The following is a 14482-nucleotide window of genomic DNA, read 5'->3' on the forward strand; positions in this document are numbered from 1 at the left end:
AAGGACAGATAGGAGACATCGGTTTATGCTGCAGAGTATATTAAGCATCTCTTGTAAACCTGTAACCTGATTCTCTGCTCTGTTTTGTCTTTGAATAATCTGGAGCTGCAAATCAATGATCAGTCATATAAAGCTGACTATTTCAGGTGGTTTTACAACTGCTTTACATCCCCACAATGGCATAAAGCATCCAAAAGCTATAGGTTCATTCTGTGTTTTCCTAGTAGTATTAATTGAATACTACTATCAGCGTGTAATTAAATGTGCCACAAAGATGGCTAATTTCAATGTGCTGTAGGCCAACTGTCTCACAACCACAGCACTTTACAAAGCTCTTTTAGTGAAGAAATTTGTAGCACAGCTGCGTGAAGATTCATGTCTAGATTTACTCAAAATTGCAGTTAAAATTGTGAAGCAGAGTCTTGTGGAAGTGGAGATCTCTAACCTCTTGTCAAATAATAATCAACTTCAGCTTTTCTTTATGCCTTTATCTGGTGTTCTGGAAGGCAGAAAGTAAGGAGACAATTGACTGAGGAAAAAAATCCCAGTTAATTTGTTAGTAACTGTTGAAGTTAACTGTAGTCTTTTCTCACCCTTCTTTCTTCAGAGTATTTTTGTGGTGAAGCAAGTATCCAAAAGAGGAGAGCCTGTACTGAGTTGTAGAGGCAATCAGGATGCTGAATATCCCATATATTTTAGTATATGGTCTCTTATAAAGCAAGTGTGGGTTTTTTTTCTTTGAAATGTTTTCTTCTCCTTCTCTAACCCTGTTCCCATCACAGGTGTGGATCCATGGAAAGTATTGCTATGATAGTTTTCTAAGCTAATATATTTGATTTTCCCCAGCTGCCATAGGATCATTAAGGTTGGAAAAGACCTCTGGGATCATTGAGTCCAATTGTCCAACCAAGAGCCACTGTGTTTACCACTAAACCGTGTCCCCAAGTGCCACATCCACATGTCTTTTGAACACTTCCAGGGATGGTGATTCCACCACTTCCCTATTCAGCCTGTTCCAGTGCCTGGCCACAGTTCCAATGAAAAAATTTTTCCTCGTACCCAATCTAAACCTTCTCTGGCACAGCTGGAGGCCACTTACCCTTGACCTATTGCTTTTCACCTGGAAGAAGAGACTAGCCCCCACCTCACTGCAAACTCTTTTCAAGTAGTTGTAGAGAGCAATAAGGGCACTGCTGAGACTTCTTTTCCTCAGGCTAAACAACCCCAGATCCCATGTTAACATGCATTGTCTCTTGACCCAGGGGGATCACTTCTAAGAAGGCAATTCCCCTCTTCAGTAACCTCTCTGCTAAATATGTCAATTAAAAAGATTAATCAGCACATTCTCCATTTCTATTTGTATCCCAAGAAAGGACTAACCAGTTCTCCCACATCATTGTGAAAGAATTTCTATGCATGTGTGCTGAGGATGTATCCTAAAAGCTTTCAGCATTACTCAATTATGTAATAAACTAATGAGTACCCAGATTTCAGGAGCTTGAGAGACACATAGCAGCATGTCACACTCACATGGCTAAAACAGTGAATAAACTCAAGTAAGTCAAATTAACTTCCATGTGGTGACCTGTCTTTAGGGTGGGATTAGAGGTAAGTCTTTGGTGTACATGAGTCATTTAGGTTCCCCTTTGCACAGCATAGGATGAGGTGAATCACTATAATCTCAGAGTAGCTCTTCCTCTTTACAAGTGGTGGAGTAATGAGGATGCCTAGTGTCATCTACATGGCTGGCTTTTAGAAGGTTGAAGGTAAGTGAACTGACTCTCATCTGTAGTGGCTGCAGCTCAGGGATGGTATGTCTTTAGAAATAACTGCTCAGCTGGGAGTTGCTGAACGTCAGGTGAAACATAGATCTCAGCTTGTGTACATTTTTAGGCTTCTGCAACAGTGACATGGGATGGGCTATTTTAAGACATCTCAAGCAGCATCTTGTTTTTTAGGACAGGAGCTCATGTCCATAGGAAACTAAAATTAATCTATTGTCATTTCAAGTGTCCAATCAAATAACTTTCAGATAGAGCAGCTTTTGTTTGCTGTCATCCAGCCTAGATTTATGTTTTAAGTTGTGATTCTTGAGTAGCCTAATTCAGCTAATTCTGCCAGGAACACATTGCATGGCATACTACTTCAGGATTGCCTCTCCTATGGCAGTGTCTGTCTTTCATATCTGTAGAATTCCAGTTATTCACTTAAGCAACCCCTTAATTCTCTGTGAGCACACATACAATTTAAAAAAGAGTGTACTTGGAGCTCTTTTATATACAGCCTTTGTTTTATCTTCATGCGTACCAGTTGCTTCTGATATTTCTTTTTTTGTCACAGCCTGTGGGTGGTCAGCAGGGAGAGAAAGAAGTAATTTCAGTTTACTTGGATGCCACCTTTAGTGAAAAGCAAACTGGTGAGGGACATTCACATGCAGTGAAGTCTGCAGCATGTGTAGAAACAGCCCAAACAACATCAAGGTAAGTGAGACCTCCTCAGGAAAGTACAGAGATTGTTTCCTCTCACCACCAAATACTAGAACAGACAGCAGGGAATGGCTCACAGCGGCAGTATAACAAGAAACAAACCTAAGTATTTTGAGTATGAGAAATTATGCATAATAATTCTTAAATTTTTAATATATTAATGTAATAGATGTGATGCATGTGGAGTACTCATTTGTCATGTGAATGACTTTAAATGATCAAAGGTAAAGGTTTTACCTGCTATTTACAGATCTGGGAGTTAGTTTCTCTCCTGATTTACTCCTTATTTAGTACTACCTAAATTAGCCTATGTGCTTACCTGCTGTGAGGGTTCGTTTTGAAATCAAATGCATTCATATTCTTAGCTCTACTGAAAACATTGATTTATATAGAGAATTTTTGTTGATTCTAAGCTAATCTCTTGCCAGTAAAATTCAGAAATCTACTTCTGAAGACAAGCAGGACCTAGAAACCATCATATGGCAAGAAATAATTCTGAATGAGTATGCAGAAGCTAAGCAGAGGAGAAGGAGTAAGAGAATCGACAACAAACGGAGTAAGATATATGTGCTGTTATCATACAGATTATTATTTGAACAACTATACTGAATCAAATATAATTCATAATTTTTCCAATAAACTATAGCATGGTTTTCTTTTAAAAATATTGTATAAACATTCATTTTAATAATTAAAGTTATTGATAATTTCCCTTCTTCTGAAAACCCTTATATTAGCAACCTAACAGTTAACTTGTTTGCATAAGTTCCTTAAGAATAATGAGATTTTTTTCAGGATGTGATTCTTATTGCAGTGTTTTGTATGAAAAAAATATGGTGTGTTCTGAAAAGGAGAAACATTTTTTTGCAGAATGAAAAGGTAGATCCTAAGCTACATCTATATATCCTTCTGCCATTTAGTACTGTGAGTGCAACATCATTGTCAGAGCATCTGTGCCATCCTCAAGAACTGACCTATACAAAACAGTTTATTCTATTTTGAATGCCTGCTGTTGTTACCCTACCTACAGGATTATAGGGCCTTTACTACCACAGTTGCAGAGCACTCTTTTGAAGTATTTTATTTGCAATGCGGTTTGTTAGAGAGAAAGATTGCTATTTTTCATCCTTTGAAGGTACATGCAGAGAGATTCTTGACCTTGCAGAGGAATTTTTTGGGAGAATAAAGAATTTCCTGACTTAAATGTTCACTCCAGCACCTTTAAGATTGGGTCTTATCTGTTGGGTTTTTTTTGTTCAAGTCCACTCGGATAGGGTTTTTCCATTTACCTACAATCATTTAAACGTCTTACAAAGCTTGTAAGTATTTGAATTGTAACTTCAATTGTAGCTACATTATAGGTCTGAAAAAACATGAAGAAGTCCACCTCCAATTAACAGAATTTAGTTCTCTTTGTAGGATTTTAATAATTCACGGTAGAAGCACCATTTTGATGAGATTTAAAGTTGAATGACTAACTGCTCATCTATTTTAAATTGACTTACTAGTTTCCACTCAATAAACAAGTTACTGATTCTTTAGTATGGTTTCTGCAGAAAGAGTTTAATTGCCTATAGAGGTAGCTTCATGTTAAACCAATCTAGCAAGCTTACATCCCTTTCACATCAGACCTATCAAGAGCCCATTGGTTATCTTAGTTTGGTAATTCAGTCTAAAAACACCACCATGATAAGCTTTGGTTTGGGTCTGTGTGTGTCACTTGTGTTGCACAAGGTCAGGCACATGGAAAGTTCTAGGGAAGGCAAGTGGAAGTGATGGGAAATAGATCCCTTCAAGGAAGATTTTAATGAGGTAAAGTGTAACATAGAACTGCACATTGTTTTGTTTGTGTCTGTGCAAGTCTAATCCCTCCTGAACTGCTTGGCTGGTTTAGATCAGTTCTGACTAGTGACTGCATGTCTTAAATGATTGATCTCTTGCAAGGCTGGACAAGTAAAGGAGAGGGACTATGTGCTTAGCTGAGGGAAACCCCTATCTATTAGATTGTAAAAATCTACACAGAGTCAAGAATTTAAGAATGTTTGGAATTAGTCCGAGCTCACAGTGTATAGCAATGCACAAAACATCAAGCTGTGTGAGTTACAGCTCTAGAACAGCTATGGGTTTTAAGGTCTATTTCTGGTGATGCTGAATTGATTTTTGCCTTTTTTGCTTTTATGTATTCTCTATATTCTTCACACATGTATTTGTAGCTCTGTAGCCCATTTTTGTATTTGTAGTTAGCCCCAGTGCTTTCCCCTACCTTTTCCCTATCCCGATAGGCAGAAAGACAAAACACATTCCAGAGGCTCCAAGCTGGGAGTCCAAGGCCCCTATCCTATCTCGGTTCTTCCTGGGAGCCAAGGTTGAAACCAGCTCTTCAAAACACATTTTCATAAACAAAGTTTAGTTCCTATCTAAGGGGAGAGGATTTAGTAAAGGATTGAACCAGGGGGGAATTACCTCACCACTTATGTCTCTAAATGGGGATTTTTGTCAGTTATGCTAATTTGCTAAACTTATAAAACTGTATTCACCCCATGCAGGGGGCAGCATTTTCCATATCTGCCCCTGGAGGCCTCCAATAAAGGCCAGCCTTTATATCACCTCCTGTACTAATATTATCTCAAAAGTGTGTTTTTTCATTTCTAGGTTCTTTAAGGCATCACTGGCACCAGGGTGGAGTTTTAGAGCCAATGGGGCATTTCTGCTACAGCTTCTGGAGAGGAGCAATGTAAAACAGCCTGCTGTCCTAAGAGTTTTCATTAGTAGATGAATTAATGGCCTAGGCCTGCACTATGTTTATCTGCAAGTGGTTCTCCTGTTCTTTCCTTCCCGTCTTTCTTCCCTCCTTGTTTTTTGTCAGAGGCAGTAGCCAGGATGCTCTTCTCCACAGTTTTAAGGGATGCTGGAATGGCACTGCTGGTGAAGTACAGGACAGCTCATCTATGTACTGGATATAGTTTCAGCCAAGCTGAAAACTGTGATGACTGCATAATGGGAAATAGTGTTTGTTTTGTAAAATACTAAGCTAAACATTAAAAACAGTTTCTTAAATTTTTTTTTTTTTTTTTACATTTAGACCTCATATTCACTCTTTACAGAAATGACTGAGCTGGTTGTGAAGTAATGAGAAAAGATAACCTGAGGGAGTTAATTTCAATCACTTGCTCACAAACCAGAGGTTTTAAAAAACAGATGAGTAAAAAAGAATGGTAGATAAATTTGACTTTTAAGAAAAGTTAAATTATTGAATTATTGACTAGTTATTGAAATGATCACCTTATAATGATTTGTATGTGGAATAGTGGTTTTATCATCCATTGGTAAGCAATACACCTTGCAAAAATGTCACTAGAAAGGAAGAAGTCTGAAGTTAAAACACTTCTACATAGTCATATTTCTGTGTGTTGAATTTCAATTGGAGTTTTGTTATGAAATGCACTATGACATCTTTTATTAAATGATGTTATTATTCAATTTGTGATGTACATTTAGACCTCATATTCACTCTTTACAGAAATGACTGAGCTGGTTGTGAAGTAATGAGAAAAGATAACCTGAGGGAGTTAATTTCAATCACTTGCTCACAAACCAGAGGTTTTAAAAAACAGATGAGTAAAAAAGAATGGTAGATAAATTTGACTTTTAAGAAAAGTTAAATTATTGAATTATTGACTAGTTATTGAAATGATCACCTTATAATGATTTGTATGTGGAATAGTGGTTTTATCATCCATTGGTAAGCAATACACCTTGCAAAAATGTCACTAGAAAGGAAGAAGTCTGAAGTTAAAACACTTCTACATAGTCATATTTCTGTGTGTTGAATTTCAATTGGAGTTTTGTTATGAAATGCACTATGACATCTTTTATTAAATGATGTTATTATTCAATTTGTGATGTGTTTTTTGAGATTTTCATTTTTACTAGATTGAATGAACATTTGTTTCTTCAGAAAGCTTATTTACTAACTGTAATATAAAGTGAAGCCAAGATAAAAGAGAAAAGATACTTTTCTGTGCAACTGATCTTTAACATTATTTTTCAGAACGAGAAGCCTTTGGTAGGAATTCTGTAAATCCAACTCGCCCCCTTTCACTTTCAACAATCCACAGGAGGAATGCGTATGGTGAGAACTTACTGCATAGAGCTGTTATTCACCAGGACATAGATCTTGTACATAGGATAATAAAAGCCGGTGGAAAAGTAAATGCTCAGGATTATGCTGGTAAGTTGCAGTTGTACTAAAATACTATTTTCAATACAAGTACCTGCCTATAACTAATAAAACCATATGTTACAAGTTTGTGCAGTGGGCAAGGTTGTAGGTTTGTGACTGGTCAATTGGTTATTGAATTTTTATTGGTTTAACTTAGTACTTGTGCATGGAAAAACAGGTAGATCTAGTTACAAAAGTATACAAGAAAAGAAAATTTTGAGGGAAAAGTAAGCACTTAAAAAAGTTACAGAGTGATGCAATTAGGTTTACATAGCCTTAATTCAATGATTCCATGCATGCTTATAACAAAACAGTCCCTAATTAAATAATCAACTTCATAGGTTTTAAAGTTGGGGTCCATTCATTGTCCATTTCAGTGGCGAACTTGAGACATCAAGATGTAGATTTTCCAGTTTAATTTTTCAGGAACTTTGATTTCGCCCTTTACATCTTGAGTGAAGTTGAGCACTGTTTTAAATTTTTAAAGTTGTGATTATTTGGTATTTTCCATTTTTTCTTCGTCTTGGGCAGGGAAAAAAAAATCTCGACAAATAGCAGCCAGCTATTTGATTCAAGCAATTTACCTTACTCACTTTTGTGGGTGATACTCTGTGCCAAAGACTTCACCTTAATTATTACTTGGTTGTTTCAAATATAAGATTATTCCTAATCTGCACTTCCCTGTCTCATCCATTAGTCTCTGAAAAATTCCTGTAACAAGGAGTTTGCAGACTCTTCTGCTAGAAAACTTCATTCTTACAGTCTTTCCATATTGTGCTAGCAGCTAGGATTTCACAACTGTCCTGCAGGAAAGAAAAGAACACACGTTCTGCAGTTACAGGCTATTGCATAATGCAAGCACATAACAGACCAAAATTAAGGTTGAAATTCTCTGTATTCTGGGATATATTGAGAGGTAGATGGGGTCAGTGGCAAACCTCAGACTTTTACAGAACAGGCATTTGAGCTAACAGTGTGACTTGTAATATTCTAACTTGTGCTAGAGGCAGATGAGAAAATATTTTGTTGGTGGGGTTCAAAACCCTCTGTTGACAACCGAGAAGTGCTGATAGTGTGGGTTCAGCTGCAGCCACAGTAGGCGAGTGTACTAAAGTGCACTGGTTTTAGAGTTTGATGTCACAGCTGCTTCCTTTTCCTGCCTTTGCATATTTTGCTAGGCCACCATTTCTTCATCCCCCAGACTCTTCCTGCTGGTTTTTTGGTGCAAAAGGAGCAGAGCTGCACAAAATATCTTTTAATTATACTCCCTGAAAGGATGAGAGGTTGACCTGGCCCTGCTTCCTTTGTTTTCCATGAGGCAGGTGTAATCAGAAAGAAGTAGACTTACCAGGCTTATGTCCTTTTGACATGCACTTTCATCTTGGTCTCTTTAAATCATTGTTCTGAATATTATATTCTGCCTCTGTGTCTGTTCTCCTCCTTCAAAGCTTCTTAGTCTAGTATTTTTTCCTTATTCCTATGCTCTGGTACTCTTCTCAGTACCTAACTGAATTATTGAGATCTTCTGTTGTTTGTTTTGGTTTGGTTTGGTTTGGTTTTTTTTCTCCTTTGTATTTCCTGGACATCAGCGTGTAGGATATGGACAGCATATTAGAGATACTGTCGTGTGCTCTAAGTTTGAGTCTTGACTCACAGTATCCCAAGGGATCTGAGAAACAGTTGCAGTGAGACTTGTGTTTCTCCTTGATTTGGAGCCTGCACAGTGTCCTTGCATGCTCATGTTGGTAATCTCTAGTGATTATTAATTGAATGTGTTGCAGGTGCAGTTTTTCTGGGTCTTATTATTATATCAGGTAGAGCATACTTTTTACTGAGGGAGAAATTAGTACATCCCCTAAATGACAACTTTTATTATCTCCTTAACAGATTTCATAATAAACCTAGTTACTAGGAATAAACAATATTCAGGATTAGGCTGTGTATAAAAGAGCCTCAAGAGTTTCTCTCTCTAGTGAAATTAAGATAATTTTGCATAATGGGACTGAAACAATCTTATTAAGCCTTATTAATTCACCTATTTCGTATGTGAATTAGGCCCTGACAACCTTTTGATAATGGAAAATTGTTGAAGAGTGACACTATCCATGAAAGTGATCTTCTGGAGGGCATGTTAGTTTTAGAGCTGGAAAATAATAAGTGGAAAATCGTCTGTGTTTTTCCCTTATGTCTCTCACCCTGCGTATTTAAGGACCTGATGCATGGCTATGCTAAACCCAGTTCAAAGACTTGTATTCCATATTTTTCCTAAACAGGTCCTTCATGGAGTAGAATTCATGTCATATCTTGTCATACAGTTTTTTTCCATATACCTGGGAGTGAATATGGAATTTCACTAGGGATTTTTCATCTATTTGAACACTCCAACCATTCTTGATAGTCCTAAAAATGTTTTTGTTTGGTAGTAAATAATTCATGTCTTTATTTTTGTCACTTCTTTCTTACTTACCCTCTTCAGTATAGCCATGAAAATAAAAGAGTGCCGTGAAAAATTAACTTGTCCTTAAAACAGCATATATGTTTTACTCCAGGAGAAATTACTAAAATATGGGATGAATAATTTTTAATCTCTCCTTTCATAGCAGAACTATCAAATCTAAAACTAATGTTGTTACCCCAGCATCTACTTCCTCAGTAGGTGTGAATTTTGTCAAAAGCATGAGGTCTCCCAACCCTTGTGATATTTTCATAAACATTTCTTCATACATCTTACTGGAATGCATCAGTTTTTACTATTTCAATATACTCTGTGAAGTCTTTATCAGAGACAACCTAAAAATGACATAAATTTTTAGAAATTTTTTCACCCAAATGTGAAATACATGTTTTTCTTTTTCGTAGGCTTGACTGCGCTACATATAGCAAGCGTGGAAGGCTTTTATGGGATAGCAAATCTGCTTTTGAAAGCAGGAGCTGATGTTAATGCTACACAAAGGGAACAAATAACACCCTTGCAAGATGCAGTTAAAGAAGGTCATTATGAGGTATATTCCAAATTGAACACAAAATATGATTTTGGAATAGAAATCATTGTACTTGAGTCCAAAAGGTCACATAATGTTTTTGTATGGGGCTGGCCTTTTTAGATTATAGGTAAATTCAGGAGCTTGCAAGTAACTCCTCCCTGCCTGATTTCTATTCAAACCACTCCATGCTTAACAAGATTCCCTTGCAGTCACAGGAGTCACAATACACACATCTAGAGCACAATTTATTTTCTCCTAAAGTAGATACCCTAAATGTATAAGCTGATCCTAACCCTAAAATCACCTGTTATTTTCTGCCAGTTAAGAGCTATGGAGGATGAATCCTACCCTGTGTTTTGGGAGACCTTATCTTAATGGCATCAGATTAATAACTGGAACAATTTATAATAATAAAAATAATAAGACTATAGGATAATGATGCATCTAGGGGAATGCTTGGTGTTTATGAACTAGAATAAAGAGGGATTTGATTTTAGTTGCTCATGTTATCAAGTAAAAGAGAGAGAATCCATAAGGATTATGAAAAATACTGTCAGAACAGAAATTATCTGAAAAACTTATTCTTCTAGATGGCGAACTTATTACTTTGGTATGGAGCTGATCCCTTATTAAAAAACCAGATGGGAAGGTGTGCATTAGAAGAAACTTCTGACCCATCTATGAGGAAACTTCTTAAAAGTTATGTAGCAAAATCCAGAAGATATTCAGTAGCAGGTAGGAAAGAATTATTCTGACATATCGTCACCAGTAAATGGAGAAACTTAGAATATCTATTGAACTGTATTTGCTTAATTACTTCTAGTAACTCTGTGGCCTTCACTGTCTCATGCCAGAGTTACCAGTGAGCACTCCTTACCCTCTGCAGTTGCTGTACGTTGACAGAGTATAAAAGATGGTGAGGTTCAGCTGTTTCTTGGGCTGGGGTTACCTTTAAATTTGAAATGAAGGTGTGAAACACAATAGTTGTCTATCTAAATGGAAGATGCAGCATTTCTTGACTTGCTGATGCATGAGGTATGGTTTAGAGGTAGGGATAAAATTTGGTTTAAATTGGCATAAAATCTGAATTTTGAAGGATCCGTAAGATAAGAAATGGGAAACTAGGATTAGATCTAGATCTTAGGGGTTGCCAAGCCTTAACTGCTGTTAGGGCTGGGTACAGGAAAATTTTACGGTAGGTAACAACCAGTGAGTTTGTAAGGAGACAGTTGGATTAGAGCTAGTGATTGGCTAAGGAGAGAGTTGGGTCTTGTACAGTCTTGCGAACTAAGTTGTGAAGAAAGTTTGGAGGAGGCTGTTTGATCAGAAGCAGGTACAAGATAAACCTTGATTAGAGCAAGGATTAAGACTATGGACACCCATGAGCCAGTGTGGGCAGTAGTATGTTTAAGTCAGAAGGAGTCCCAATCCCGTAGACTATTATCCATTACTGTTTTTCCACATGGATGGCAATAAAGCTGTAACATTAAGTCCAGGGATAATCAAAAGAGACTTCAAAGCCTCAGGATAGTTGATAAGGGAATCTGGTAGACAGGCAGTTTTTTCCTTTCTTCTTCCACTTGTGAGCAGGGCTGTTGGAAGAAGCAGAAAAACCCAGTCTATTAATGCATGACTCCATAGCTAATGTCACTGCCAAAATTCTGGGCGTTTCAGTAAAGGCATGGTCTAGATGTCACCAGGCCTTCTGGCATCAGATGGCATTCACCTTTCTCAGAGAAGGAAGAGGGTCTTTGCTCATAAGATGGCAGGGCTCGTGGACAGAGCTCAAAACTAGACTTGAAGGGAGACTGGGATAATATAAGACTTCCCCATGAGAAGCTATCAGGTGACATGAAGATTAGATGGATGGGGTGCTAGTGAGGGCTCTCAGCCTGCTGCTCTGAGATTCCTTAGGTATCCTGAAGCACTAAGTCTTACAGAGAGGAGCCAGGGATTACACTAAGTTTCAAAAAGAATTGCTCAGGTCACTAATCATCAAGAAAATTTGGAAGTATGTGCCAGTCTTTACTCTCACCAAAGCTGGTTTCAACAAGAGGCTATTTGCAACCAAGATTAGACTACAAAATTTGATAAATATTTTATATATTGATATGTTTTAGATTCCAATAAAACCCTTAAGGGCTTGATAATTTTTCTTGAAAGATAAATATCGTAAGTAATGTACATGCAATATTGTAGACATGTGATCATATGTATGCAAAGTAAATTATGATCTCTTTTCAATTCTGGTTTCTTTCTGTCTTTGATTTTCATATCAGGTGGAGATGATTCAAAGAATATGTTAAATACTCAGTGTATAGAAGATGCAAGCCAGCACCAGGTACTTCTTTACAAAGAATTCTAACTTCATGGTGAACAGTTGCGGGCTTAATGACAGTGTTCAGTAAACTAAAGCAGATGACTGTTTCTGAAGTATGTTTCAAAACCAGCACACAATGTACTGGAGACGTCCAGCAGGGACTGAGAGTGATAGTCAATGTTATGCTCATCCTTACTAGTGCTTGGGATAAAGGTACAGCCACATGAAGATGGAGGGCAGAGGCAATCAGCTGTGTCTCATGGATGGTGGTTCTTGCTGTTTTTGCAAGTGCTGCAGAGCTAATTTACAGAAAGCATGGTACTGCAGTGCCTGTTTGTGCTTGCAGAAACCTGACTGAAACTGCCATTTGTTGCCTGGCTTGTAGCAGTAGGATAGTTATGTCTTGCCTCTGTGTCGAGTAAGTTGTGTTGGGTTTTGAGAGGAAAGGGTTGGGAAGACACTGACTTGCACAGAGGTTGCGTAGTTATGCTGTGAGATCTCAGTAGGATGAGGGAGCTGGTGCCTCGTGAAGACAAGACACCATCATCAGTCACTTGGGGCAGTGTTTGGATATAATGCAACAGCTTTTGGCGCTAAGAGCTGCATTCTCCCCTTCTGTTTTCTTCCTTTGAACAATGATAACAGATAACATCTGAGATGTAGAGTGTAGCGTGCATAGATACATCTTTTGGAGCTTTTGAAGTTTTATGTGGTTATGATAACTGTCCTTGTTACTCACAGTTATGCAGCCTATGTCTCCTTTGAAATGTTGTGGTGTAACAGCATCCATGGTGTATAGTCTTAGATTATGCTTTAAAACATTAAATGATTGAAAAAGAAGGTGCTGTAAACATTTAATTATGTAAACCTATTACTGTAACTGTGTAACTGATCATTTCAGTAGTTGTGTCAAATGTTACAGTGTGTCCCCAAATATAAAGTAATCAGAAGGATAATGCTAACCCTAATTAGTCACTGGCCTTTGGACCAGCTGTGTTTTGAGGTTGCCATGAGTTAATTCTGTGTGGTTTTGATGTATTATTTGCCCTTCTTTATAATTTCCTGGAATAATTGTAGACAGGCTTGTCAGAAATGTGAAACTGCAGCTCTGGTTTATGACCACAGAAGCAAGGAAGTTTTGAAGGCAGATTATTAATTAAAACTCACTTCAAATTTCAAAAATAAATAGAAGTTTAAAGCACTTGAGTAATATTTATTGTTGGATTTTACCCATTAATTTTTACACTTTTTTACACATATTTCTTAGTTCCTTAATTTCTTGGTCTTGCTGTCTTAAAAAGCAGCACAGAGAAAATCAGTTAATTTTATGGCAGCAGAGTTTTCTTTTAGTATATAATAAAGCAATTTATCAGAAAATGAAGTTAAGTATATGGGCTGTTTTAGAGATAGAATTAAATGCAGATGTACTTCAACATGATAACATTGGAGCATCAAAGGAAGTTTTGCTAAACATGAACAAAGCAGAAAAACGATTTTGGTGAAAAACACAAGAATAAAGCTCGTCAGGAACCTTTCTCTGAAGGCAGAAAAAGAAAAAAGTTCCAAAAAGGCTATTGTTATAGCAGAGGCTACAAGAGTAAAACTATTCAGAAATAATGTCTTATGTTACATGGACCTCAAGTTTAGTGCACTTACAGTCCAAGGAACTTTACAGAAAACATATTTCACTGATGATGCACCTAATGAAATGGGCCAGACTACTGTTGTATCTGTTCATAATTGTAGCATCCTACTTAATGTTCTAGGGAAACTGAACTAAGTCAGGTGGTATTGTAACAGGAATGTAATGCGGCAATGGTACAGTGGAAACTCATTTGCAGAATAAAAGGGCAGCACTGGTGGAAGCTCAGCAACTTGCTTGTAAAGGGGAGGAGATCACCAGTTTGTGTTGTCTCACATCCATGGTTTCTGGAGCAAAAAAAAAAGAGTGTGTGCACAACATTCTAGGACTGCTGATTTAACAGAACTTGATTCTCAGTCAATACTGACTTGCTTTGGCTTTCTCTCACAATGTGTGTGTTTTAAAGTTACAACAGGATGTGGCAGGGATCAGCATAGTCTCATGCAGAGTAGCAGTAGTAGTTTGAGTGACAGGAGTCTAAATACTGATGCGAGAACACCTTCAGAACGATTTTTTGCAAAACTTGACAAATCAAGTGTAATCTGATGTTAATGGAAAAAAACCAAATGGATCAGCCCTAAGTTTAAAACTCTCTTTGCCTTTGTTTTGATAGATTTCCTTACAGACAGAGGAGTCAGAACCAGCATGTGCAAATCCTCAGGAGACAAGGCAAAAAGCAAAGGCAGCCTCATATTCCAGCAGCAGCAACAACAAGCTTTCATCTAATCAATCACAATTGAGTCAAGCATCAGAACAGCAAACGTCTAAGAAGTCAGGTGAGAAGTTAATACTTTGTAAACCAGTGGAGTTCTTTTTCCAAATGTACAT

General features: G+C 37.4%; 1 protein-coding gene across 1 annotated transcript in view; it reads left to right on the forward strand.

Annotated features, from left to right (window-relative positions):
* The window catches only part of ANKRD31 (ankyrin repeat domain 31), a 62352-nt gene that overhangs the window by 12541 nt on the left and 35329 nt on the right, over window positions 1–14482 (forward strand). Inside the window, 7 exon segments of the mRNA XM_017740718.1 lie at window positions 2341–2480; window positions 2915–3042; window positions 6538–6717; window positions 9568–9710; window positions 10283–10427; window positions 11972–12033; window positions 14268–14430. Coding sequence (XP_017596207.1) covers window positions 2341–2480; window positions 2915–3042; window positions 6538–6717; window positions 9568–9710; window positions 10283–10427; window positions 11972–12033; window positions 14268–14430 — 961 coding nt within the window.

This window comes from Corvus brachyrhynchos, unplaced genomic scaffold (genome assembly GCF_000691975.1).
Source record: "Corvus brachyrhynchos isolate BGI_N302 unplaced genomic scaffold, ASM69197v1 scaffold467, whole genome shotgun sequence".
Lineage (NCBI taxonomy): Eukaryota > Metazoa > Chordata > Aves > Passeriformes > Corvidae > Corvus > Corvus brachyrhynchos.